General features: G+C 33.5%; 1 protein-coding gene and 1 long non-coding RNA gene across 6 annotated transcripts in view; one reads left to right on the forward strand and one right to left on the reverse strand.

Moving 5' to 3' along the window:
- Positions 1-23,965, forward strand: part of gw (trinucleotide repeat containing adaptor protein gawky) — an 80,327-nt gene extending 56,362 nt beyond the window's left edge. For 3 of the 5 annotated variants that reach the window (XM_076370884.1, XM_076370885.1, XM_076370886.1), the window contains 6 exons: positions 1,108-1,263; positions 1,379-1,882; positions 2,320-2,643; positions 7,600-7,832; positions 9,690-10,056; positions 18,169-23,965. In XM_076370884.1, coding sequence (XP_076226999.1) covers positions 1,108-1,263; positions 1,379-1,882; positions 2,320-2,643; positions 7,600-7,832; positions 9,690-10,056; positions 18,169-18,510 — 1,926 coding nt within the window. In that variant the 3' untranslated portion in view covers positions 18,511-23,965. The remainder of the gene's footprint in view (positions 1-1,107; positions 1,264-1,378; positions 1,883-2,319; positions 2,644-7,599; positions 7,833-9,689; positions 10,057-18,168) is intronic. The other 2 variants (XM_031992636.2, XM_031992635.2) reach the window with 2 other exon arrangements.
- LOC143174923 (uncharacterized) lies at positions 15,171-15,897 on the reverse strand. Its single transcript, XR_012999423.1, has 3 exons — positions 15,782-15,897; positions 15,612-15,682; positions 15,171-15,435 (listed from the first exon to the last, which is right to left on the reverse strand). It is a non-coding gene; the product is annotated as an uncharacterized LOC143174923 (long non-coding RNA).
- Positions 23,966-26,234: the final 2,269 nt, after the last annotated feature.

Genomic DNA, 26,234 nt, shown 5'->3' on the forward strand with positions numbered 1-26,234 from the left:
ATCATTTTTTAATAGTTCCAGTGTTATTGTTAGTAAAAGTTATAAATACACAAGCATGAGATAAAAGACTCTTTCTCATTATTAAAGCGGTTTCTTGATAAAAAGAAAACTTCAGGTGACTTGTAGTATTTTATGTAATTTACAATTTAGACTATACCTTTGAAAATGTCCGATTAGAATTTCGTAGATTTTCAAAGATGAAACTTTAATTTAACCTAGGTTTTTGCGAAAATGTAAGTTATAAGAACATAATATAATAAAATGAAGAATATACAGTTTTAATATTAAATATTATATTTATAGTTCTAATTATATATTTAGAACAAAACAAAGTAATTCAAAAAACTATTTTTGCATTTTCAAGCTATTGTATAGAAAACAATAATAATGTCTAATATGACAGGAAGTCGTATTTAATTTCGTTTGGAACTTCATTTAAAAATAATCATTATTTAATTTCGTGTGATAGGTGAAATTTGATCGCGCACGCCGAACTCACACTCCGATTTATCGAACCGTTCTATAAAAAAAATAGCTACAGTTTGTGAAAATGCATCTTATTTTAATTGAACGTTTTCAGGGACATGTAAACGTTATTTAAAAAATCATCGCTGGTTATTGAGAAATAGTTACGTTTATGCTTATAGACGCAAAAAATATGTATGTATACTGTTCTTGTTTATAAAAACTGCTATAAAAAGGCATTTTTATTTTACGTACAACATAGTTCATATGATACCAAGTTACAAATTATAATATTTGGTTAGATAAAACAACATGGTAATCTATAAATTAATTTCAAAGTAGCTTTTTAAACTCTGATTATCGGCGTTAAACTAGAATATCTTTGAAAGGGTTGCGGCTGAAACATTGAAAATTACGAGGAATTATACACAGATACCCTATCTATCAATTCTATTAATTCGATTCTGTGAATTAAAAACTTCTCTTTTTATTTTGTACACGTTTTCGGGCAAATTGATTACTGTGCATCGCCTGTAAAATTTGTCAGCTTCTTAGAGTCACATTATCAAATTATGATTAAATGTTATGGATTTATATTACTATTTCTTATTCAATAACACACAAATGATTCTGTAATTATAGGGTGCTGGTGTGGCAAGTGGAAACACAACTGGTAGTGTAGGAGGGTCGGTTGCTAGTGCAAGTTTGTTGAAATTACAACAACAGCAACAACAAGCTGCTGTTCCTTTACAACAACAACAACCTAGTGGTAATGCACCTCAACCACCTTTCAATCAGGTAAATTCTTTAATTATCATAAATATAATATAATGATTCAAATTATATATCCTGTCTAGAAAATATTTGCAATAATGTAGTAATAATTTTTCGCAATTAATGTTTTTTATTTTAGCCTTCTAGAACTCCTCAGAATCAACCGAGTACTCAACAGCTGCGTATGTTAGTGCAACAAATTCAGTTAGCCGTCCAGGAAGGTTACTTAAACCATCAAATTCTAAATCAACCTCTTGCACCTCAAACTTTAATACTTTTGAACCAATTATTGCAACAAATCAAAGTTCTGCAGCAACTTCATCAGCAGCATTCGGTACAGAGTACTATGAAGGGTAACGGCCAATCAGTTCTTCAGATCAGTGTACAAATAACTAAAACCAAACAGCAAATAGCAAATCTTCAAAATCAAATTGCTGTGCAACAAGCTACTTATATGAAGCAGCAGCAACAACAGCAACAGCAGCAGCAACAGCAGCAGCAGCAACAGCAGCAGCAACAACAACAACAACATCCTGCTCCACCATCTCAGAGTTCGGAATACTACAAGAGTTCTGTACATGACCCTATGTCAGCTTTACAAAACAGTTTCACAGAATTAACAATGAACAAGGAGCCTCCTATCGTGAGTATCGTTTATGCCTTATAAAATCTAGCAAACATCATTGCAGACTTACATTTTTTATGCAATGCAGAATGAACTCATACTTCTTGAAGGGGAAAAACCATATTGTTGATCCAGTAATATATAAAATTAAGTAATTATTACTCAACTATTTTTATGGGGATTGTTAAAGCAAAAAGGTGCTTTGAAGTAATACTAGGTACAAAGTATAAGTACAAAACTCATGGTTTTCATAAAGATGGATTTTCTGAGTTAAATGTTTTTATTATTAATAATCCTTTAATGGTTTAATAATCTTCGCCATGTATCGATCATTTTCAAAGTAGAAGAAAGTGGTTCCATTTTGCAAATTATATGTTTTAGCGAATAATGGAATTTTTTAATTTAGTGCGAACATAATCTGCATCGAATAGAAACTATTGATATTTTTGTTACAGAGTCAACAACAGTCAAGACTGAACCAGTGGAAGTTACCTTCATTGGACAAGGATGGGGAGTTAGTTTCGAATGAATTCTCAAGAGCACCTGGAACTACCAGTAAGCCAGCAGTTTCATCGGCTGGTTTGACACAATCACACAGTAGTCCTAACATGAATCCTTTGTTGGGTCAAGGAGATGGTACATGGTCCACCAGGCTCGGAGAGAGCGGATGGCCCGATCCAGGTAATACGGACTCTACCGATGGAAAGGATTGGCAACCAACTGGTGCAGCTACATTCACTGACCTTGTACCTGAGTTTGAGCCCGGCAAACCATGGAAGGTAATCCATTTCCAATACCGTACGTTCTATCGCAAGCTTTTAAACATATTTGTAATTGGCTGTTAACGTAATTGTCACTATCAAATCTTATTCTTCGTTAGTCTGAAGTCTGTACAACTATCAGCATACTTTGTGCAGCCCAGATGTCATACTGAGTTATTATGTTCATTCTAGTTCATTCTATTTAGAGACATGAAATAACGTTAGCATTTTTATAAATATTTTTGTCTCGTGATTTTCTAAAATTTGAAAATTTAATTTAATTTAATTCTTTTAATATTTTAAAGTATTGCATTCTGAAAAATGTAATGAAATATGTTCTTATAAAAGATTTCCTAGATTTTAACTTTTGTATATTTACAAAATATTTAATTACGTACAATGATATACAATGAAGAATTAAATAATAGTATAGAATAAAGAATATTATATTGTAACATATATTATATTATATACACTACACATAATATTATTATATTTGATCAGAGCAGAGTAATTACCAATAATCTCTTTTGATTTTTTTTGAATACATTGTTTATAAATGTTAAATTACTGTACACATTTTAAGGTTCAAACTCGGTCATTCGATCATTTCATAGATAAAAGATAGGTTATTTTTTAAAACAAATAACATGAAAATATTGACTTCCTTGAAATAAATTCGTATCGTATTGAAAAGCAAAATCAGAATGAACATAATCTTTCGATATCCAGTGTGGTGCCCCTCAACTAAACGCTTAAGGTTTGTAACGTTTTAATCGCTGAAGTGAAGTAAAACAATTGCAATCGTATTCTCATTCTTTTCTTTCGTAAAGAAAAATTGTAATAGATGACATTTTGTTTCATACACAAATTAAATTTTTCATTACTTTATTTTGAATATAATACAGAGTGTATCTAGTAACTAATAGTCTGAGACAGGTTATGGTTTGTGAAATTAGAAAAAAATCGTAAAACAAAAAATTTTTACGCTACTTAGCAAACTCTATCATAGTGCAATCAGTCTTTTTATAAATGCATTAACGCAGTTGTAAAGTGTTGATACATATATATATTTTTTTTTATAATAAATAATTTCTTTGTATCATTTTATGTAAAAACGTTTTAAGATACTACCAGAAAAAATTCAATCAACAATTCATCATAAATTTGAACTATCTTGAAATATTCTGTCATCGTCAATATTTTGCATACCCAGCACTTTAAACTTTTTGGCAGTAAGTTTACAAGTTCTGAAACATTAAAGTTTTATATCGTGCTCAAAATTTTCGTCTACATTTTCATTTATAGAAATTGTTTCTTACAATACATGTACACGCACTTCATTTAGATAATACAGATTAGTAAACTTATTGATGGGACTTACATGTCTCTTGTTGAAATTTATTCTATTAAATATATGTTTACAAATCGAAAAGGCATTAAAACTCCAAGAATATATTTTTATAAATATCGCGGAAACTAAAGCCAAGCAGTCGGTATTATATATAGGAAAATGATGTTCAGAATCAAGTTTCCAACAGCATATTTCAGTTATCCAAATCAGTAAGGAATTGCTGATGTGAATAATTACCCTTAAACCTTTTTTACATAAAGTAATGCAGAGAAATGATTTATGTAAAAACGATATATAGAGTTTCATTTTAAAAAGAATGCCATTGCATTTTTCGGCTGCATCAATGCATTTGTAAAAAATTGATACTATAATATGGTAGAGCCTGTCAAAGAGTACAAAGTTTTCCTTTACGATTTTTTTAATTTCTCCAGGATCAGAATGATTAGTTTACCCCTATCATTAGATACACCCTATACATATATTCATATGGTATTATAAAATTTAAAAAGTATGATAACGTCACTTGACAGTTTTCAATTTAATTCTTACACTGACTTATGACATTTCAAAAGTTAACTATATTAATTAAAAATACTTTCTCTGCAGTAACATAATTTATTATAAAAAAAAATTATTCAATTCAAAAAGTATTGAAAGAATGGAAGTATTCTTTGAAGTGTGATAGATAAATTTGTGGTATGTTTCTATGATTACTATGTGTCATATTTAGTACATAGTAATTGTACTGTACTGTATTGTATTCTCCAAATCGCAGAGAACTGGTAAACTGTTAAATATTTTTAACTGACGAAAATTGGAAACCTTCTTTGGTCTTAACTAGACCATGGCCGTTCAATAGACCTGGCGGGCTAAAGGCAGGATTCCGAGCAAACCTCTGGGTATTCGTTCATGAAGTTGGGGAAACGGATTTGGTTAGTGGGATAAGCTTGTGTCGCGCTTGGTCCGAGCTTAGGCACTCACGCACTACTACACTCTAGGTAGTCATACATACAGGTCACTTGTCCGAGGAGACGTGGCTTGTTACTCATGAATACGATTTGGCTCGTGACACTGATGCGGGCCAGTGGCTGAACGGCCCTGATGTAGACTATAGTCGGCATCCATGTACTTTCCGCCTGAGAAGTATTGTCGCAGGATATTCCTGGTATGAAGTGAGGGTGCCAAGGGAACTCTTTCACTCAAAATGTTCGGGTCGCTTCGGACTCCGACCCTTGGTCGCTATTGATGCGCGGCAGTAACAAAAGACGGAAGCAAGATTGAGGGTCATCTCATCTCATCGCATTCAATCTCGTTTCCGTCCTTTGTTATTCCCGCAATACCAACAACAATATATAACAACAATAATATGGTGAGTGCAGGAGTCTCATTGCTTTCTTAACTTCTTATCTCAAAGATCATGTGACAAGATTTCAGGCGGACAGTATCTACTCTGTGTTTTTCACGAGAAGAGCCCTAAAATTTCATCTTTTCTCATTTCATAGTTAATACTAATTTGTTATTGGTCAATATGTTATTCATAATGAATCAAAACCGTAAACAAAATGCCTAACGAGAGACCCCTCTCTCCCCTGTGCCGTCCCGGAGCTCTTCCCATGAATAACGTGGAGTACATGGCCTATACTTCTGACCGCCGACTACAGGTGACTTTCAGAATTATCGCAACAAGTGTTACAATACGTCGGAAAAAATATTCAAACGATTATGTTTACAATATTATACTTACATACATTTTTGGATGTTTGTAGGATAGGACTCTGTGGATCTTTCAAATAAACCCCACACGTCGCTTGGCGGTTAATATCGTTTATTACATTTGAAATACGCTTTTCGCTTGCACATGCGTTCATTTCCCTCACTCGGCGATACAATGGATGAAAACAATGGATGGGGTAAAAGTAAAATACTTGAAAAGCGCGACGCGTATGGCATAGGCTCGCAGCGGGTAGATGGCGTAGACGTGTCTCAACAATATTCATAAGACCAAAATTTAAAATAAAAAGAAATAATTACAATACGCCGGAAAAATATTTAATCTTGCTCTTATCAACATTTAGAAGTTTATTTTATAACACTGTAAGTATACCAATGGTTAAAGATTGAATTCACGCGACAGGTCTGCGCGTTCAAATACACGCATGTTTGCGTCAATACTAAAGGATTAAAGTCGTTGTAATTATATAGACGTAAGAGAACTGGATTTTTTGTTCATTTTTCTGTTTGCTATCTCTTACCGTTTTTAAGATAATCCGTCGGAAAGAAAAGATTGCATTTTCTTTCAAAGGGTGGTTTCACTCCTTCAAAGTGAAATTCGACACGAAAAAATAGCAATGTATTAGGCTTGATTTAATTTACTTACACTCAAAGTTTCATAATTCTTTTTAATTTCCGGATTCGATACGGTATATTAATGCAATGTAAAACTTTTTTATATTTTAATTTTATTGTCCGAAACTCTTACTAATTTTATTGTGAGGTTTTCGCATTAAAATGAAACCATATACAAATATTGTGGAACACATTTTCTTATTTAATAAATTACAATAATTTATCTTTATCTAGTAAATCATGATTTAAAGTATGTTATGTTTGGTCTTGTTTTAATCACAAGAATCTTACAAATACGTTAGTAAAAGTTATATATATGCGTACAGCGTTAGAAAGACTTTTGAGGACAAAGTTACACTGTTCGATGGGGTAAATTTGATGGTGGTAAAAAATGTTTTTTTTTTATGATCATGTTTTAAAATTTCAAGGTTATCAGTACTTTTTTAACTAAAATTCCACATTGTTCGTTCCATATTTGTATAGAGATATTAAAAAATATCTTAAAATCTCAACAGATTCCCGTAGTAACCGATTTTGATAAAACCATTAAATATTACAAGAACTATATATTTTGAACTTTCCTTTGAAAAAATATCACTGACATTTAATTTCCGAGATAATTACAGAAAACTGTCGCTCCTCCTACATTGAATTCTACATACATGGCGCATCCACGAGACGACCCTATGCATAACCGCGCGGCTTCGCGCTGGCTGTCGTCTTTTCGGATTTCACATGGATACGTTTCGTCACAAAAGTTTTAGGATACTCGATTGCAACAGTTTCATACCTTTTCTCGTACATATAAAAATGAGTATCACTCGGATAATAGATATTAATATAGGTGAGGCTAGTTGTTCTTTGGGGACCTGAGAAGATCGAGGGACGATGTATGCAAGCCATAGCAGCTGCGACAACTGCTTGGCTGTATTCGTGGTCGTCTTACGGAACTGTTCACGTATATATAATTCAATATGATGGTAGGGAAAGTTTTTCGCGACTATCTTGGAATCTAAATGTCGACATGTTTGTCAAGAGAAAAAGTTGTTAAAAATGTACAATTCTTGCATTATTTGACAGTTTTATTTAAATTGATTTGTGCGTGAATTTACTAAGGTTTTACCAGATGTCCTTGCTAAGTTTAAAAACAACAAAGATATTAGGGCGTTTCGATTTGGGTGAGACACCTTCTATAGGCAGTTGAAAGAAGAAGGGGGATATAATTTCTGTGATTGAGTTTCATTCAGGTCCACCTATATTTAATTTCATTTTAGGGTACACAGATGAAGAGCATCGAGGATGATCCAAGTATTACTCCCGGTTCTGTAGTCCGTTCACCTCTGTCCTTGGCTACAATCAAAGATCCAGATGCTATATTCAATTTAAGTAGCAAGACATCACCACCGCCACCGCAACAACCTACTAACCTTGATACATCAATACCAAGTTTGAGCAACTCTACATGGACGTTTAATCCGCCAGCTACTACCCCTAGTGCATTTACCAGGTAAGAATTTTTCAATTTTTAATATAAAGTAATGTTTATACGTAAAAATATAGTTATGTACATTTGTAACATAAAAATACTCTTTTTTTCTATTATACACAAAATCTTTACGTGAAAGGTATAATACTATCATATTTATATCCATAAATCATCTGACACTTTTATTACTATTTATAAGTCATTGAACCTCTGATTATCTTAAAAAAAAGTGTAAATTATGACATAGTACCTCTGTATTTCTGGAAAGAATGCTAGCACAAGCAATGCGAGTCTAATCGGTCAGTTTTCATTTGTACTCATTTCATTTTCGATACTGATGTGTTATTTGTCAATACAGTTACACGCAATCAATCAATACTATAAACAAAATGCACAGCGGAAGATTCCTCTTGCTTCCGTTACGTCCTGCTGGCATTCTTTCGACAGATGCAGAGTACCTATACACTACATATACGTTGCTCAGGAAAAGAGCCTCGCGATGGTACAGGAATAAGGGATTCTCCCCCTATGTCTTGTGTTTATAGTTTCAATTAGTTACGCGTAACCGCATTGGCGAATAGCGAATTAGCATCGATAATGAGATGGGGAAAGATGAAAGCTGACCAATTAAATCCGCATTCATTACAAGGCTCTTCTTCTGAGCAACGCTTTGTACATGTACCGTTCGTTGGCAGATAACTTGATGTCTAGCGGGTCGGTACAGGAGTAAAAAGGGTCTTTCGCAGAGTATTTTGTTTATAGTTTTCTTTGATTACGTGTAACTCTATTGACGAATAGCAAAGTAACATCGAAAATCAGATAAAAACAGATAAAAACTGATCAATCTGGTACCGATTCCTTAGCCTAGCTGTGATCACTTAACTTTACATAAACCAACCTTTTCCGAACATTTGATTTTCGTGTAACATAATGACTCAATAAATTCATTGAATAGCTTTTAGAACTTTTTTCGAAAGACAGATAATTATAGTTAATGTATATTTATGCAATACATTCTAGATTATAAAAAGTTTAAACTGTAAACAGATGAGAAACAATAAAAAAGCTGTTGGTCAAAGTGCCATAATTAATTAAAATATTTAAAAAGGTAATTAAGATTGTATATGAAGCACATATCATAGGGTTTACATTTTTATATGATGAAGAAGATAAATTGAAGTAAAAAAGAATTATATAATAATAATTTATTATGAGATTTCATGAGATTGGTTTGTTCTTATTTTATATCTAATAATTTTATATTTTTTGAGTAACTTATGAATGAGAATATAAGATGTTCGACAGTAGATGGTCACGTTTATAAGGATGATTCTGAATTATATAATAAATTACTTCGCTGTAGAACCTTTATTGTCAAATTATTAACAATGACAATTCGATCAGTATGATACATGGATGCGATCTCACGTAACATATGAAAGCTCGGCGCTATATGAGGAGCTCTATCATATTACAATACCGGTTTCGTTATAATTGTATTGAAACAGCTGCAAAGTGCGATTGCTGTTTTTCTGCAAATGAAACTCAATATACTTTTTCTTTAAATAAATCGTTTCTTTGTGTTATTCTACGTAAAAAAGGTTTAACATATTAATCATTCAAAATTCAATATTTGTTGAGAAGTTCTGCAATAATTCCGCTGATTGAATGAAAGTAACGAATTGGCAATAACAATTTAATACAATTAATTGTAAAATTAGAAACAAACCTATGTAATGAACTGCAATTGTGCTTCGACAGCATACCATTAACTAATTTATGATAATACATGCTGCGTGAGAGTAGTTAATATGTTGTATGAGATAAATATTTGAAATATTTAAATATAGTATAAATTGAATGAATATTATTTTATAGTTCTAAAAATACTTGGGGTGAGTCTGCACCACCGCCAACTGCGGTCACTTCAGAACTGTGGGGTGCGCCGATTAGCAAAGTTCGTGGTCCTCCTCCTGGTCTAAGCACCAAAGCTGCAGGAAATACAAGCAACGGTTGGACAGGCCTTGGAACTGTTGGTAGATCATCCAGCTCTTGGGGCCTTCAATCGAGCGCAAACGCTGGCTGGGTGTCCACTTGGTTATTACTGAAGAATCTAACGCCTCAAATTGATGGTTCAACCTTGAAAACTCTTTGTATGCAACACGGCCCTGTTTTGGACTTCCGATTATTCCTTAATCATGGAATTGCATTAACCAAGTACTCCACAAGAGATGAAGCCGTTAAGGTATAGTGTACATTATATGTACACTTTTATAATAATAATGTATTGAATTATTCTCTCAGTTATGATGACTTTCCATTATTTTGTTTTTTATAATTGTGTATATTAATATAAATACCTCTTTAATATGATTCACTTTTGTCCCTACACATAGGGACTAGACATTTTGTCAAATCAGAATCAAGAACGTAAGGAGTTATTTTTCTTATTCTAATGGCAGTATCAACGCGTATTTTATATGTTAAAATGGAGTGGGCAGCTTTTATAGATTTTTGTATGTCAAATGTAACTGTGAAAACAGTTTCTTTCCATCATGCATAGGTTTTGATAACATGTCTTTGAAGAATGAATTTTATAACTTCAAACATTATTTGTGAATTGAATAAGAAGTATGCAAGTGTTCGTTCTGAAAAATGATCCTACGAATTTTTCCACGTAAAGGGTATAGCAGGATAAGGGGGTTAAAGGCAACATTAAGCCGATTTTAGCTACGTAAGTGCCGTTCGATAGCTTACCCATAGAAAACATTCTATACTAATGTTCAGCCCTTTATCTCAACTCAAGGGTAGTTACAGGGTAAATTAGAAATTATTACTTTTTGTCCTATTTGCCGTATTTAGTGGTATGCAAAAATTTTTAATCTGAAAAATGAAAGACCCTAAAAATACTGAAAAAATGTAGATTTTGTATTGATGAAACTTTCGAGCGACAATTTTTTCATTTTCACGGTAGCAGCATATTAATATAGCAGTAATATCTCATTTTTTCAGACATTTTGACCTACAATGTCATGATTAAAAAATTGGAAATTAATTTTTTTTGTCCTATTTCAGATAAAAACGTAATCAATACTTTTAGTTCGACAAGATATAAGATGCATAAGAAACTTTGATTGTTTATTAAATTAAATATTTAAACAATTTCATAAAGAATAAAAACGGTTTTCACGTTTATATTTAGTGGATTATAATCTGCAAGACTTCTTTATTAAAGTTCTAGATATAAACATTTGCAGCATTAATAATTTGATTTCTGTCTGTCGTATTTACAGTGGTCTATAGTATATAAAGAAATTAGTAGTTATAGTTTTGAAGAGAAGAGAGAAGGAATAAATCTATGCTTCTGCTTTGATAAACAGTTATAAAGAACATTTAACAAGAAAAGAAAAAGTACAACAAGAACCATATACACCACGAACAAATGATTCTTAAATTAATAAAAATAAAGTGCTTTCAGCACTGTATATTATTCATATTGTACATTTGATTAGATGATTGGGATACGGGAAATAGTATACTCTATCCATAAGGCACTGTATAGGACGTAAAATTTTTTATTGTGTAGTTGCTTCAATATATACACTATAATTATTCGAGTATTCTTACAATTTTCTTCTTTAGTTTATGAACTACACAACGCATGAATAAGAAGGAATAGCTTTGTTTATTTAAATGTATTTATCGCTCTAGCTATTAATGACACAAACACTATAGATAACAGATATGAATATCGCAACGATACACGAAACACAGCAGCAAAATTCTATACCTGCATGAAATACATACCCTATAATAACAGAACAATTAATAGAAATATATATACACTGCAGCCAAATAGAAACAAATACCACGACTGTCCAAACTAAAAATGAACAAGAAAATATTACAATACATAAAAACAATAAACGGAAATATTACCCTTCTATTCAATAATAATGAAAACACACTACAACTGATACACACAATAGTGTATGTATATACCGCAGCAAGTACAATATTTATCCTGAACAAACAGATGCTTACAACACAGAAAAATTAAAAAATAAACAAACTTAGATGGCAAGCCAGAGTAGAAAATAAAATACGAAAATTACGGAAAGATGCCGGAAGACTTACACAATACATGAGAGGCAATAGATCTAGAAAAGTTATGAAGAAAATTCACTATACAACGCAGAACAACGAAACAGAATTACATGTATGACTGGACACTATCAAGCAAAAGATAGCAGCATATAGTACCCGCCTAAGGACATATAAGAAAGCAAACAGAATAATATCTTCTGAAATAACGAAAAGCAATTTTACAAAAGTCTTAGAAAGAAATGGGAAATAAAAATAATATCACCTGGTAAAGAACAAATCACCACTTTCTGGAACTCTATATGAAATAACCTTGTACATCATAACGACAATAAAAGCTGGGTTAAATATGAAGAAGAAAATACGTACACATAAACAATGAAATAAATATAACGATTATCGAAACAGAAGTTCAAAATGTAATCAAGAATAATATGTAACTGGAAGACACCGAGTTTAGATAGCATCCAAAATTGTTGATACAACAAATCTACAACCTTATGTAGAAATTTACCACCTTATGTAGACCCTTAATAAAAGCCACAAACTACACTATAAAACATCGAGAAGCATTATCAATATTTCTTACTGAAGGGTTAACATATACAACTCAAAGATTAAAATATACAAGATCCCGCGAACTACAAACCCATAACTTGATCCATTTTGTGTGCATCATAAAGTAACTTTCAGATAGTCTTTTTACTGGCAGAAATTAAAAAAAGTTTTACGTTTTCGCTTTAACCTCTATAAGTAATTCGCTTTACCTTTCGAGCTGCGAACTATGTGCCACTATAAGCCTTCGATTAATTGTAAGTCCCACAGAACTGGCTTCTCAGATTACAAATTGGAGAACCGCGATACATCTAAATACAAGTAATGCAAACGAAAGTCAAAATGATGAACATAACAAAGAGATTCGTTAAGTACGATCTGGTTCTGCATATGCCTTAATCCGTTATCCAACACCCGAAACAAAACTAAATACGGTTTTGCTATTAGAAATAGAAATAAAACACTCTTGGCACTCAACTACTTTATGTACATGAATGATATTAAATTATAAGGGAGCAGCGCAAACGCAAATAAAATATCTCACAAGGACCACAAAAAATATAAGCAATGAAATACAGATGAAGTTTGGTATAGACAAAGTAAAAGAATGAGCAGGCTCGCAAAACTCACGATTTAACAAAAACAAGAGTTTGTTAATGAAAACAACAAGAAAATTACGCTATCACGCTATCGTACAGTACAGTGAACATTGGATAATTGCAACATCGGGGACCTCTTCATAACTGCAAGATCGTTATCCCCACCATATTCCCACCAGGTTCCTTTTAACACACTATAACGCCCGGCGACCGACGTTGGATGGGGTCATATGATCCGACTATTGTCGAATTTGACAATTTCAACGTGTTTTTCTTTTCTACACGCGGTCCTTTTCTAACAAAATTAATGAAACATTAATAATGAAACTAATTATAAAGTTTGTTCAAAAGAAATTATGAAACTTCAATCACTTATTATACAAGTAATTATGATCGTAATTTTATCGTGTTTGGTGTCACTTTAATCAGGAAAACATTATAAACATGATGGTGAAAGTTCTATTCAAAAGTAAAAAAATAGAGAAATTTGATTTTTGAATTAAATGTCTCAAGCTCGTCATGAGATTTTAATGTTGCCGCGCGCGCTCTTACTCTCAGTCTTTCTTTTCCTTTCACTCGCGTTGTCTTTTTCTATGTTCGCCATGCTAAAGTCTTCGTTTCTTGGAGTGGGTTCGATTCTACCTCTTCATAATTGTAATCTTCCGGTCCCGTTGAGTGTTGTAATTATCCAACATTCACTATAACTGCTCGTTTGCTGACTCTCACGACAAATCACCTCTTTTAATTCTCACCCCCATTCGATCTTTCTTCTTTACGCTTGCACTCTAACCCCAAACATTCTTCTTTCGCACTCCGTCAGATACTCGAGTTTTCCAGAATGCAGTCATCCTATGTTTCAAACACACTGGCGCCGCCCAATCGCAAAACGACATCGACCACTCATACCCACACAAATGTATCATTTCAAAAATAAAAAAAGTAGTATGGAAATTATACAAAAGAAAATGCAGACAGCAACAACTAATGAATATAGTGAGGCGATGCAACCAGGAAAAACGCAGAAGTACCTTGGAACCAAACGTGACACAAAAATAGACTACAAACATTGAAAAGACCAATTAACACGAAAATGAAATCTCTCTCGTGAGGCGTGTTATTGAGTGATGAGGAATACGTCTCAAGCGACGGCGTTGAGTCAAAAATGACTGCGACACGGTCTCTTGACGTGCGATCGTCGGAAGGCTAATGAGCAACTGTTGAGCAACAATTTTTGTAATCAGTCTAACACTCAGTAGAAGTTCCTAAGTGATTAACATACAAATAAACTATTAGACATAGGAAACGGAACAGTAAAGTTGCAATTAAATGAGATATGAGCATAGTCATGCTTTTACCCTTAATTGCATTTCTCATGACATTCTCGATGTTTCTGAAAATAATAAAACTAGTATTTTTTGTTCCTTAAGGCGTAGAAAGAATTATGCTATAATGCAATTTTTCGTTCTGGAGATCGCCCAAAATTCGCCTGTTTTTAACATCTAAACATAGGTTCACGGAAATATTTGTCAACTAATATATACTTATTTTCAATTTATAGTAGTATCAGACATTTGTGAGTCTATTGAATCGACAATAATTTTATTATTTTTACTAGTCAGTATGATTATTCAGTTTCATTATTCGGGATGACTGCATTTGTAAGTTGCTGCTATTTGTGTTTTAGTACAAGTAATATTGTAATTACTGTTGTTATTAGTGTATATGAATGAAGTGTGTAGTATTTAATATAATGCAAGTATACAGTCTGAAATGAATGATGTAAAGCATACATGGGGAATCGATGAGCCACTTCTTCACGTGGACTTCTTTTTCGATGCTTCGCTGAGCGGGTCTCCCTCCATACGCACTGGGCTCGTATCGTAGCCATAGTAAGGTCAACTAAATATAGGTATGTGTCAATGTAGTGGTAAGAAAAAGAGGAGGAATTCAACTGTGATCGTCAAATCACAATGAATATGGAGGGAACTGCTCAGTAAAGCAGAAAAGCAGAGAAGTGACCCACTAGCCACCCATTCCCCAATTATTATATAAAAACAGACTGCAAGTGTTTAAATAGTAATATTGAATATATTGAAGCAAACTACATTAATTATTTACGAATTAAGAATTTGTTCCTTTCCTTTGTAAAAATCAAATGTCATTTGTGTTTGAGCATATTCGGGATCCATAGACTTCAAAAATTGTTGAACCTTATTCCTCGATAGCTCAGAATTAAAATATAATGTTCCGCGGATAAATTCTCCAAGAAAAATATCCTTTTGTTTTGGCGAAGCAATGACAAGCTATTCAACATGTCTTAATTTTACTAACCACTTTCTTATAAGCATCTCTTTGGAAACTATTATCTGAAAAACTCATTACAGTCAGCAGTCATTGTCCAATAACGATTCTGTTTAGACTTATCTACTGACACACATACTGTTTCGTGGCACAGTCACGCAGCTGAATGGAGGATATGAATACGTTCTATATCATACGAATAACTGTAGACAATGATATTGCTACAACATGATCAACTTACATCTTAAATCTGCTTGCAATATATGGCTCCTTCAAAACTTTTCCTCTTCTTGTTCAGTAGAACACATTGTTCTAAAAAGAGATTAGCATTAATTTTCAATGTTACGACTAAATGGAATACATATCTATTAATCTTTTTTTCTTTTTTCTATTTTCAATTCTATTACGTACCAGACGATAATTTTAAAGAAATTAATATCGTGCTTTCCTATTATTCCATATCACATGTTAACAATGAGCTTCTCTCTTTTATCGGCGAAACAGAATCGATATCGTTAGATAATTACACCCACCATTGTATGTTTCGTTCTTGCTTGTCAGTGACGCAACCCTAGTGAGTGCGTACTGTAACATTTAACTCTTCATTTGTTACGGTAAAACTTAATGCGTATTTATAGTTCCTCATCTTCAGATAGGTTCTAAATATAAAAAATATTGGTTTACGTTACTTTCTACATCAATTAATTTTTGAACTTTTAAAGTATTTCGTGTAATTTTTTGCATATGAATATACATATGTATAGTAATTAGCCTAGTATTTTTATTTACGTAACAGAATGAGAAACGATTCACATACGTCCGTTCGTAATATTACGTAATATTACATTATTGTGATATCACAATAATGTCTATGAACATTCAGACATACGAAACTCTTGCACGTGAGAAGAAACTTGACCAATAATAACATACACATAGACAACACTGAATTCATGGAAAGCTATTTCCAACCACTCATTATATAGAAATAAGAAGATGGCCAGCTGTTCATAAATTACAAGTACATGAGAACGAGGGGAATCGTATGCTCGGTCTCCTCTAAAAAGACTCGCAATAATGATGATAGAGACTCCATATTCAATGAGACAGTGAAAAATGATTACAAGTATCGTAAATACACAAAACTACGGATATGAAATCTTAAACCAATGTCATTTTCTGTGACTGCGTTTGGCACTGTAGCATTTTTTGCATTTTAGTTTGTATAGGGTGGAAAGCGTGATTTCACATCCTCGGTTTGATGGAGACTCAGGTAAATAAGCTATCGGAAAATTCCCTTTGAACTTGAAAAAAGGGGTTAAAATATTTTACCGTGTCATTGTATTCTATTCATCGCAGAGGTAAATAATCTCAAAGAAAGCACGCATAAAAAATGAATAGTTCTCTTGTAAATCGCTGTTGAATCTCGCGTGGGAGACTAAAGGAACGCGTAACATCGATTCTCCTTTTCTAATACACGCCGTCCTTAAGAAGAACGGGATCGGCCCATTAGGACATGGCCGTAGGGATAGCCCAATCGATAAACAACGTCGATTCCGTTTTCCTTAAAATCGATGTCGTGCGTTCTTTTAGTTTCCCATGCGAGATTCAACAGCGATGTACAAGAAAGCTATTCATTTTTTATGCGTGCTTTTTTTGAGATTATTTACTTCCGCGATGAATAGAATACGATGTTACAATAAAAAATGGTAACCTTTTCTTTCAAGGTCAGTGACAATCTTGCGATAGCTTATTTACCTCAATCTCCATCAAACTGGAACTGTAGAACCACTCTATAATAAGGGAATATAATCATTTCTTTCCACTCTGTGCATAGTCGGCCAAACTCTCAGCTCCATATAATAAGTGGAACAAAGTTTTGGAAGAACTCACGTTCTTCGGTACGTTAATGTAGAAAACATGTCGGTATTCTATTTGTACTGACTTGTTTCGTTGAACGGGCTGGATATAATTATGAAGAATTTAATGGAAACTCATTTTTTGAAATGAATTCTTGACAAAGTCTTGGGAATCTGACGTGCCAGAGAAACCACAAACCCAATAAATATGTAAGCAACCGTACCGTGTGTTGCACAAATGATGGTATCTGAAAAGAAGTCGGGTCTGAGTAGTCTCGCCAGAAGTGGATGAGAGTCCATGCATTGTCTCGCGCATTTATGGATTCAGCGTGCGATTTGCTCAAACAATCACACATACAGTTCGCTTCTTTCGTCCTAAGCCCCGATTTCTGGGCTAAGAGAGCAGGGGAGCAAGGACTGACGTTCACTTGCGACGCTCAGTTCCGTAGTTATGGCGGCTTAGTTTTGGTACGCCCTTATTATTGACTGAGTCGCGCGGCAAAGAACGCAAGCGAAATGAAATGCGGTGAAATGAAATGTGCGAACATTGGCGTCGGATTTCGTTTCGATGCGGCAGTGGCGGCTTTTTATGTTCGCTGAATCCCAAGGACACGGAAGCTGGACTACTACGTTTCCTGGAAGTACCGAGGTAGTGGAGTGTGCGGCCGATTCCTTTCGCCTCTCTGCTCTCTTAGCCTCGAGGTGAACGGTCGGGACAAAAGAGGCCAACATACTTACTAATTCGCTAACGTTACACATAGAACACAGCGAAAGATCCTTTCTGCGCCTTGCCATCTCGAATACCATCTTCCACGCAACACATAGTACGTGCCGCGGTTTTTCATTCGCATTTATCACTTGCAAGGGTTCCTTCTGTTACGTGGACAATTCAATATAATGAAAATAATTATTATACGAAATGTTTGTGTGATACTTTAGGCACAAGGAGCTCTGAACAATTGCGTCCTGGGCAACACAACTATATTCGCAGAATACCCCGCTGATAGCGAGGTACATACATTGCTGCAACAATTGGGTCATGGTGGTCAGCAGCAAGCTGGAGCAACAGCAGGTGCCGGCTGGGGCTTGCGACCTTCGAATAAAAGCGGTCCCCCTCCTGATACTTGGGGCGGCAGTTCCAGTCAACTATGGGGTGCTCCGCCAAGCAGTAACTCCCTCTGGAGCAACACTAGCATCGACAACAACGATCAACAACGTGCTACGCCCAGTTCTCTGAACTCGTACTTACCCGGAGACCTTCTGGGAGGTGAGTCGATGTAGACTGCCGCACGGAAAAGCGATATCACTCGTGCGACGACCAAGCCTTCTTCTTCACGATACGTCAATTATATTGCGCATTGTCAGACGGGTCAGTTCTCTTGAATTAGTTAGTTAAATTACCGCCGCGTATACGCGTGCACCCTAACCCTTCGCGTGATTCCGTCATCAATAAGGGATCCGATTTGATTTTTTCTCAGTAGAAGTTTGAAATCGGAATCTATGAGAGAAGAGGTGTGTTATGAATTTTAAGGCTTTCGGTGTGCGCCGTGTTTTCTCGATGGTTTGAGATAGTAATATCAATTACAATTAATAATCCGCGTAAATACTGTTATTATTACGCGTACTTTGTGATGACCGCGTACTATGCCGTTTAAAACCTTAAATTAGTATTATCGTTATGTCTCTTATGTTATAAACTTCGGTGTTTTGGTATTCTAAGATAATACTAATTTTATCCAACGTATGCGCATATGAACATGCGAAATGCGCCTCATTTTTGATAGGCATGTTTCATGACGTTTCAATTATTGAATTAGTATTACTCTTCCTGTGCAGGTCTCGTTTTTATTACACACACACACACACACACACACACACACACACACACACACACACACACACACACACACACACAACCATACATCCTACCCCCGCACAGATATATATATCTGTCCGATGGGGAAAGGGTTGTATGTGTGCAGAGTATTTCATGTAATTGTTGCCGCGATTTTTAAGGTACTTTCAACAATCTTATGAAAAAATGTTTTCAACAACAGTTAATCAACCTTCAATGGAATTACAAACTGTAACAAGAACATTTCCTACACATTTTTCGAATCGGCCTTCTAACCTAGACTTTGAAAATAGGCCGCACTTTCTTAGAATATGACAATTTCAATATAGTAACATTTGTGATTTCTAATATTTGTATCTTTTCGATCGTATCAAGTTTGTTTGTTATCGTCATTATGCGTTATAAAAGAAATAAACACGAAACTGATTTGATTGACACAAGAAATTAATCTGATTAAAATAATTCAAGGTCATAGTTTAATAGTTGGTTGAATTCGTCTTGACACCGAGTATAAGGATATAAACTCAAAGATGTACAGTGCGATCAAAAGAAAACTAAGGTGATTGTGATTTTTATCGACAGAACACATTTGGGAAATTTGTTGTATTGCAATTTGTATTCCATTTAAGAGTGATTAAGTTTTATTCTAATACTAACTTTTATTCTTTCCTCGGATTATCAGAGGTGGCTTAAAAATTCTGGCAATAGTTACGTGAGGCACCCTGTACATATGTATTTGATGCGTAGTGTGTACACAAACACACTTATATGTATACACATCTATATCTATGATATTCTTTTCTAATATTCCGTTTAATCAACAAACATGTATTATTATATACTACAAACTTTAAGGTGGTATTTCAATATGATACTGCATAATATCCATCGATGTTTTAATAATTTTGATATTATTTATTGGTGCACGCGCATGCTTTCTGTAGTGCAATATCTTAGACAACATTCAACTTTAATATGACGAAATATTGCATTTTTCGATACTTAGTATTTCGACCAGTTGTTATTGATTTATCTACTGGTAATCTTGTAATGAATATATTTGCTAATGCGTTGTATTTAATAAACGCATATTAGTACATTTTAATTCATAATGTTTATACAATCATTAGAGCATACACTCGTATGCGTTAACCTCCTATAGTAATATTTATAATTGTATGCCGATCTTTTAATATTATATGTTGGTGTATGTTATAGTTTTGCTTCGATTACGGTAATCTATTAATATTTAAATATGCGCGTGCATACAATCAATATTAAAACATCGATGTGCAAACAATTTCATTGCAGCAACAGAAGTTTGAATCGACATTGTGTATTTTGGGAATTGAAGCACAAACAATAGAGAGCTAAAAACTACGCGTCTACACCGCAGCCGTTAGGTTCAAAGAAAAACAATATATGAAACGTCGGCTAGTTTTAAATATGGCGCTGCCAACGCTTTCTTCGGAATATGAGTGTAAGAAAGTAAATAATGATCGATGGTCTCACGAGTGTTCCACTTTTTTGCTCTAAACAGTTTCCTTTAATCGAGACTGCAATGCGTATTATATATCAAACGTAGACTGTATCAATCTAATCAAAACAGTAAAAGTGGCAAAAAGTAATAAGATATAAATGAAACAAAAATTAAAAAGGGAGAAACAAATTAAGCAAAAAGAAAGAACTTTAACGAAACCAAGCAAAGATCCGCGTCGATACTACGGGCTATACCTACCTCTTCCATTAGCAATGGGGAATAAAGAATCGACTTTTTAGTGAAATTTTCATTAGTTTAAACGTAACAGTAGCAAGAACGACATAGGTAATAGTTACTGTCAGAAATGAATAATCATAATTATAATGATATGGATGGTAATTATTTTTATATTTTATCATAACTGTTAGAAACTTGGAATCATTAATTGAACAAATTTGACTTAAATCGATAAAACCGATTGCAAATTATTTGTTTTAATTACGTTTATATATTAGTATCGTTGTCATCATTTTCTATACAACTGAAAATTTTAATTGTAATAGTATTCATGAACGTGCACTGTTACATTTTTTTAGTTAAAATTTTAATACTATCGCTACCGCTACTACTATTATCACTATTACTGCTACTACTGCTACCACTACCACAGTCACCACTTCTATCATGATCATAACCACTCCTACTACTACTACTGCTACCACTATTACCACCACCGTCACTATTACTACTACTACTACTACTCCTATTCCTATTCCTACTCCTACTCCTGTTGCACCTACTGCTCCTGCTGCTGCTGCTGCTGCTGCTGCTGCTGCTGATGCTGCTACAGCTACTACTACTGCTACTATTACCACTATTATTACTATTACTACTAATTCAACTAAAAATCGATTCTTCGTCTTAAAATGTCCAGACAGTTTTAAGGGCGGGGAGGGTAGTATGTCGAAGTCCGAATTCTTGCGACAACAACAAAAACGATACCAAATGTTATCGCAATAACGTAAATTTTATTCTGTATTAAATCTAAATGCCACCTGTCGTGCCAATGTCCAGCGTGTCTCTTTACCATTTACTAATTATAGAATTATGACGAATATGGCAATTCGATGTTTTTCTCTAACTATACGCCTGCCTGCCTGTCTCTTTTTCTCTTCCTTTTTCTCTCTTTCTCTCTTTCTCTCCCCCCCCCCTTTCTCTCACCCCCTCCCTATCTTTTTCTTTCTTCCCGCCCCTCTTTATATCCCCCCCTCTCTTTCTTTCTCTTTCTTCCTCTCTTTGTAAAGTGATCGATAACAAGAAGAATGTATACCACTTCCCATTGGTTGGTAGATATAAAAGTCGTATTAAAGAAGTTCAAACAAGCGGAAACTTCGAGTTATATTCTAAACCAAATTCTTCTTACTCGAAGAAGTTTCGAATTTTCGAGTCGAAATTTTTTTAAATTCCACATGTGATTCTGGCATATGTAAATATTTTTCTTTAAGTTTGATTTTCTGTTTAAGCTTTTGTTTTTCAGTAGAGTGGAATTAAAGTTTTATCGGCATGTAACGAAAATGTTTGCACTGCGAAGTCTAATCAAGTAAAACATTTGAAATAAAACTTATTAAATATAGGAAATAGAATTAAGTTTAAGAATCTTTACTCTTTTACTTCTAGGGCACTCTGGGTATTTTGTTTCTTTTCGTGAAATATTTCTTATTATCTGGAGTCGAAATGTGGAAATACCATAATTTATAGTATTGTGATTTAAATTTGGACGTCTGTATCTTAAAATGGAACAAACAGGAATTGACTTCGAAAATTCGAAAGACCAATCAAGGCAAAAATAGACGTTGATGATAGCGTATATTTCCAATTGGACCATTGGGAGGGTGGTTCGATGATATAAAAGGGGTGAAAGTAAGGTGTAGGATCGAGATAAGCGAAGCCATATTGATTTTCCATCGCCCCCTCCCTCTTCATTGTGTGCATGTGCTATGTGAATAGTTTATGCGTACGTATAACGCAGCGTATGTATGTTTGTGCGCATGTGTAGTCTGGGCGTTTGTGCATATGTACGTGCCTGTATAGGTGATCCATTTAAGCGCGCTTGTATGTATGCCTGTAAATGATTTCAACGTCAAAGGTACCTGAATGGACTGATAAACATACCGATGGGGAAAAAGTGTTTATTCATTGCACAATGTTTTTTTTTCTGGCGTTTTAAAAGATATCATGACGCCCTCAGACCTTTAGTCTTGCTTAATTACAAGACTAAAACTTCTTTACAATCTGCCATTAGGCAGAAGATAAGATTTTGTGGTAGCATGGAAAACGTATAATAAATAATAACATATATAAAGTTAGACGTTAATCTTAAAATTTCAATCTGTGTCAAGTGCCGATGCATTTTAAATACTGATATGACATTTTATCAATTTTCTGAAATTTTATTTTTTAGAACTTTTAACATTTGAATATTATAAGTCCAAATCTTTTTATGAGTTTTAAGTTTACTAGTACGCGAAAATTGTAAAAACTAAACGAATTTGGATCATTAATGTTTTACAAGACAGGAAAGAGTTAGGTTACCGTGTAATAGTAAATAAATGAAGGGATCAAAGATATGTCGTACTTTTAGTTTGGAATTGTTTGAAATTTAAAAGGTTCATTCTTTCAAAATCAAAAGTTTGGAAAATGTGTGTGTTAAAATTTCCATATTTATTCAAAAGTTATAGAATGTAATGAATTTATGTGTACACTTTAGTAGATGTGAAATTATTGATAGATGTGTAAGTAGATAGAAGACTACTTATAATATAAAAATTCCCAGTAATAAGTTTTGAAAACCAAAGAAAGTCGATACTAGAAAATGTTTCTTTACCATTTAACTACTGTCTTTGGTAACACAAGAAAACGGTGTATAGACAGAGAAAATAATATAGACTGATACGTGTATTCAATTATAAATATCACATTTTTTTTTCTTATTACTGGCGTACACGTTTATGATACAATAAAAGCAATACCGCTGTAATTAAATAATATTTTATTTAAATCTGTATTATTTTCTTCTACAAGACATTTTTCCGAAAATTTTAATATTCAACAATTTAAGTTTATGTAACTACTCAACAACACAGACTAAAACTGTATCGAAGAATGATGTACATTTAAGCATGCCCATTTTGTAATATTTTGAAAAACGCTTATTAATATTTTATCTACTATTAATATGAACTGCTAATAATATTAGTATAGTAGCATTCACTTACTAAACAACTGTTAGAAAGCTTTCATAAGCTGGTAAGTAGTTAATAAAACTTCAAATGTATATTATACTACGTATTTGTCTAAAAAAAAAAAACAAAAGAAAATATTAAAAAAAGAATAAATATTAACGCTTCATGTCGCTGTTCTCAGAGACTTCCATCAAATGCTACGTGAGTTGATACAATGTTATTGTAATGCAAGTAGTTTCAATACGTAAAAGAAATTCTTATCTTTAAGGGTTTATTCGAACTTAAAAATGCATTTCCCTGAGTTAATTATCTTAAATCTATGTTAACTGTTAGTATATCTGAATACTACATATATCTAATGAAATATTTTGTCTGTGACTTAGATTTTGAGATGCATAGTTTGTGAATTAGTACTTGGCCGACCTTGTAATGAGTTTATATATTTCCGTAATATAATTTATATGAAATTTGCATATTGTGCTTAAGAAAGCTGCCTCTGAAACTCATCGAAATTCATTGTTGTTAAGTTTCTACCCAGGTATCTCAGGTTCCCCGGAACCATTAAATTATAACAATAATAGGAAACGTAATAATAGTAATATTACTACTACTCCCACTACTACTACTACTACTACTACTACTATCACTACTACTACTACTACTACTACTACTACTACTATCACTACTACTACTACTACTACTATCACTACTACTACTACTACTACTACTACTACTACTACTACCACTACTACTACTACCACTACTACTACTATTACCACTACTACTACCACTACCACTACCACTATTATTACTACTACTGCTACCACCACTATTACTACTACTACTACTACCACTACTACTACTACTATTACTACTACTACTACTACAACTACTACTACTACTACTACTACTACTACTACTACTACTACTACTACTACTACTAGTACTAGTACTACTACTAGTACTACTACTACTACTACTACTACTACTACTGCTGCTGCTGCTGCTGCTGCTGCTGCTGCTACTGCAGCTGCTATTACTACTACTACTACTAGTACTACTATTACTACTACTACTACTACTACTACTACTACTACTACTATTACTACTACTATTACTACTATTACTACTACACTACTATTACTACTACACTACTATTACTACTACCACTACTACTACTGCTGCTGCTTCTACTATTTCTACTATTACTACTAATACTACTACTACTGCTACCACCACTATTACTACTGCTGCTACTATTACCACTACTATTACTACTACTATCACCACCATTATCGCTACTGCTACTGCTACTGCTACTATTACCACTATTATTAATATTACTACTAATCCAACTAAAAATATTATTACTAATTACTACTATTGATGATGATAATGATGAAGATGATGATAACGATAACTACGATGGTAATGTTGGTGCCGATAACGATGATGATAATAATAACGACGACGACGACGACGACGACGATGATGATGATGATGATGATGATGATGATGATGATGATGATGATGATGATGATGATGATGATGATGATGATGATGATGATATGATGATGATAATTATGATGATGGTGATGACGATGACGATGATAATGATGAAGATGATGACGACGATGATGATAACGATGATGACGATGATGATGATAATGTTGATAATGTTAATAATGAAGATGATAATAATGATAATGATGATAAATAATGGAAATAATAATAATATTACTAGTAGTAAAAGTAACAATAATAACTGCGGTGATAATAATTTATTTGACGAATATAATAGTGATGATAGCATATAAGTATTCTACTTAACACAATAATAGTGTCAGTAGTATTAATGGTAGCAGTAAAAATGATGGTAGTATTAACACACGTAAAAAAATGATTACTTAAACAGTAAGGTAGTAATGGTATTTACGAACTCACATTTCTGTCGTAATAATAGCAGCTGTAACGATAGTTGTGACGTTGACAACGATAGTAATAGCGTCAATATTATTTAATGTGATAATAGTATTATGTATATTGTTACCACTATTACTATTACTTTTTCTGCCGCTATCATAGTAATTATTCATTTCACTTTTATAATTGGTAAACATATGAATGTTCTTGATATTCCTATGGCTGCTAACGGATTGTGTTTTATTTTTCGAAAGAGGGGTCCCGAGTTATATCGGTCGTCGTGGTAGTTGCATATTTTACTTCGAACGTTATCAAGTTGTTAGTGAGTCTGCACATCAATTGTCTGTCGGTTTATCTCAAGACTTTTCTTTCGAAGAACATGCAATACTTATTGATACATGGTATTATTACTATCATTGCAACTATTGCTATTTTTACTACTGCCACTACTGCCATTACTGCTATTACTGCTATTGTTACCATTATAAATACTGATTGTTCGTAT

This window comes from Nomia melanderi, chromosome 9 (assembly GCF_051020985.1).
Source record: "Nomia melanderi isolate GNS246 chromosome 9, iyNomMela1, whole genome shotgun sequence".
Lineage (NCBI taxonomy): Eukaryota > Metazoa > Arthropoda > Insecta > Hymenoptera > Halictidae > Nomia > Nomia melanderi.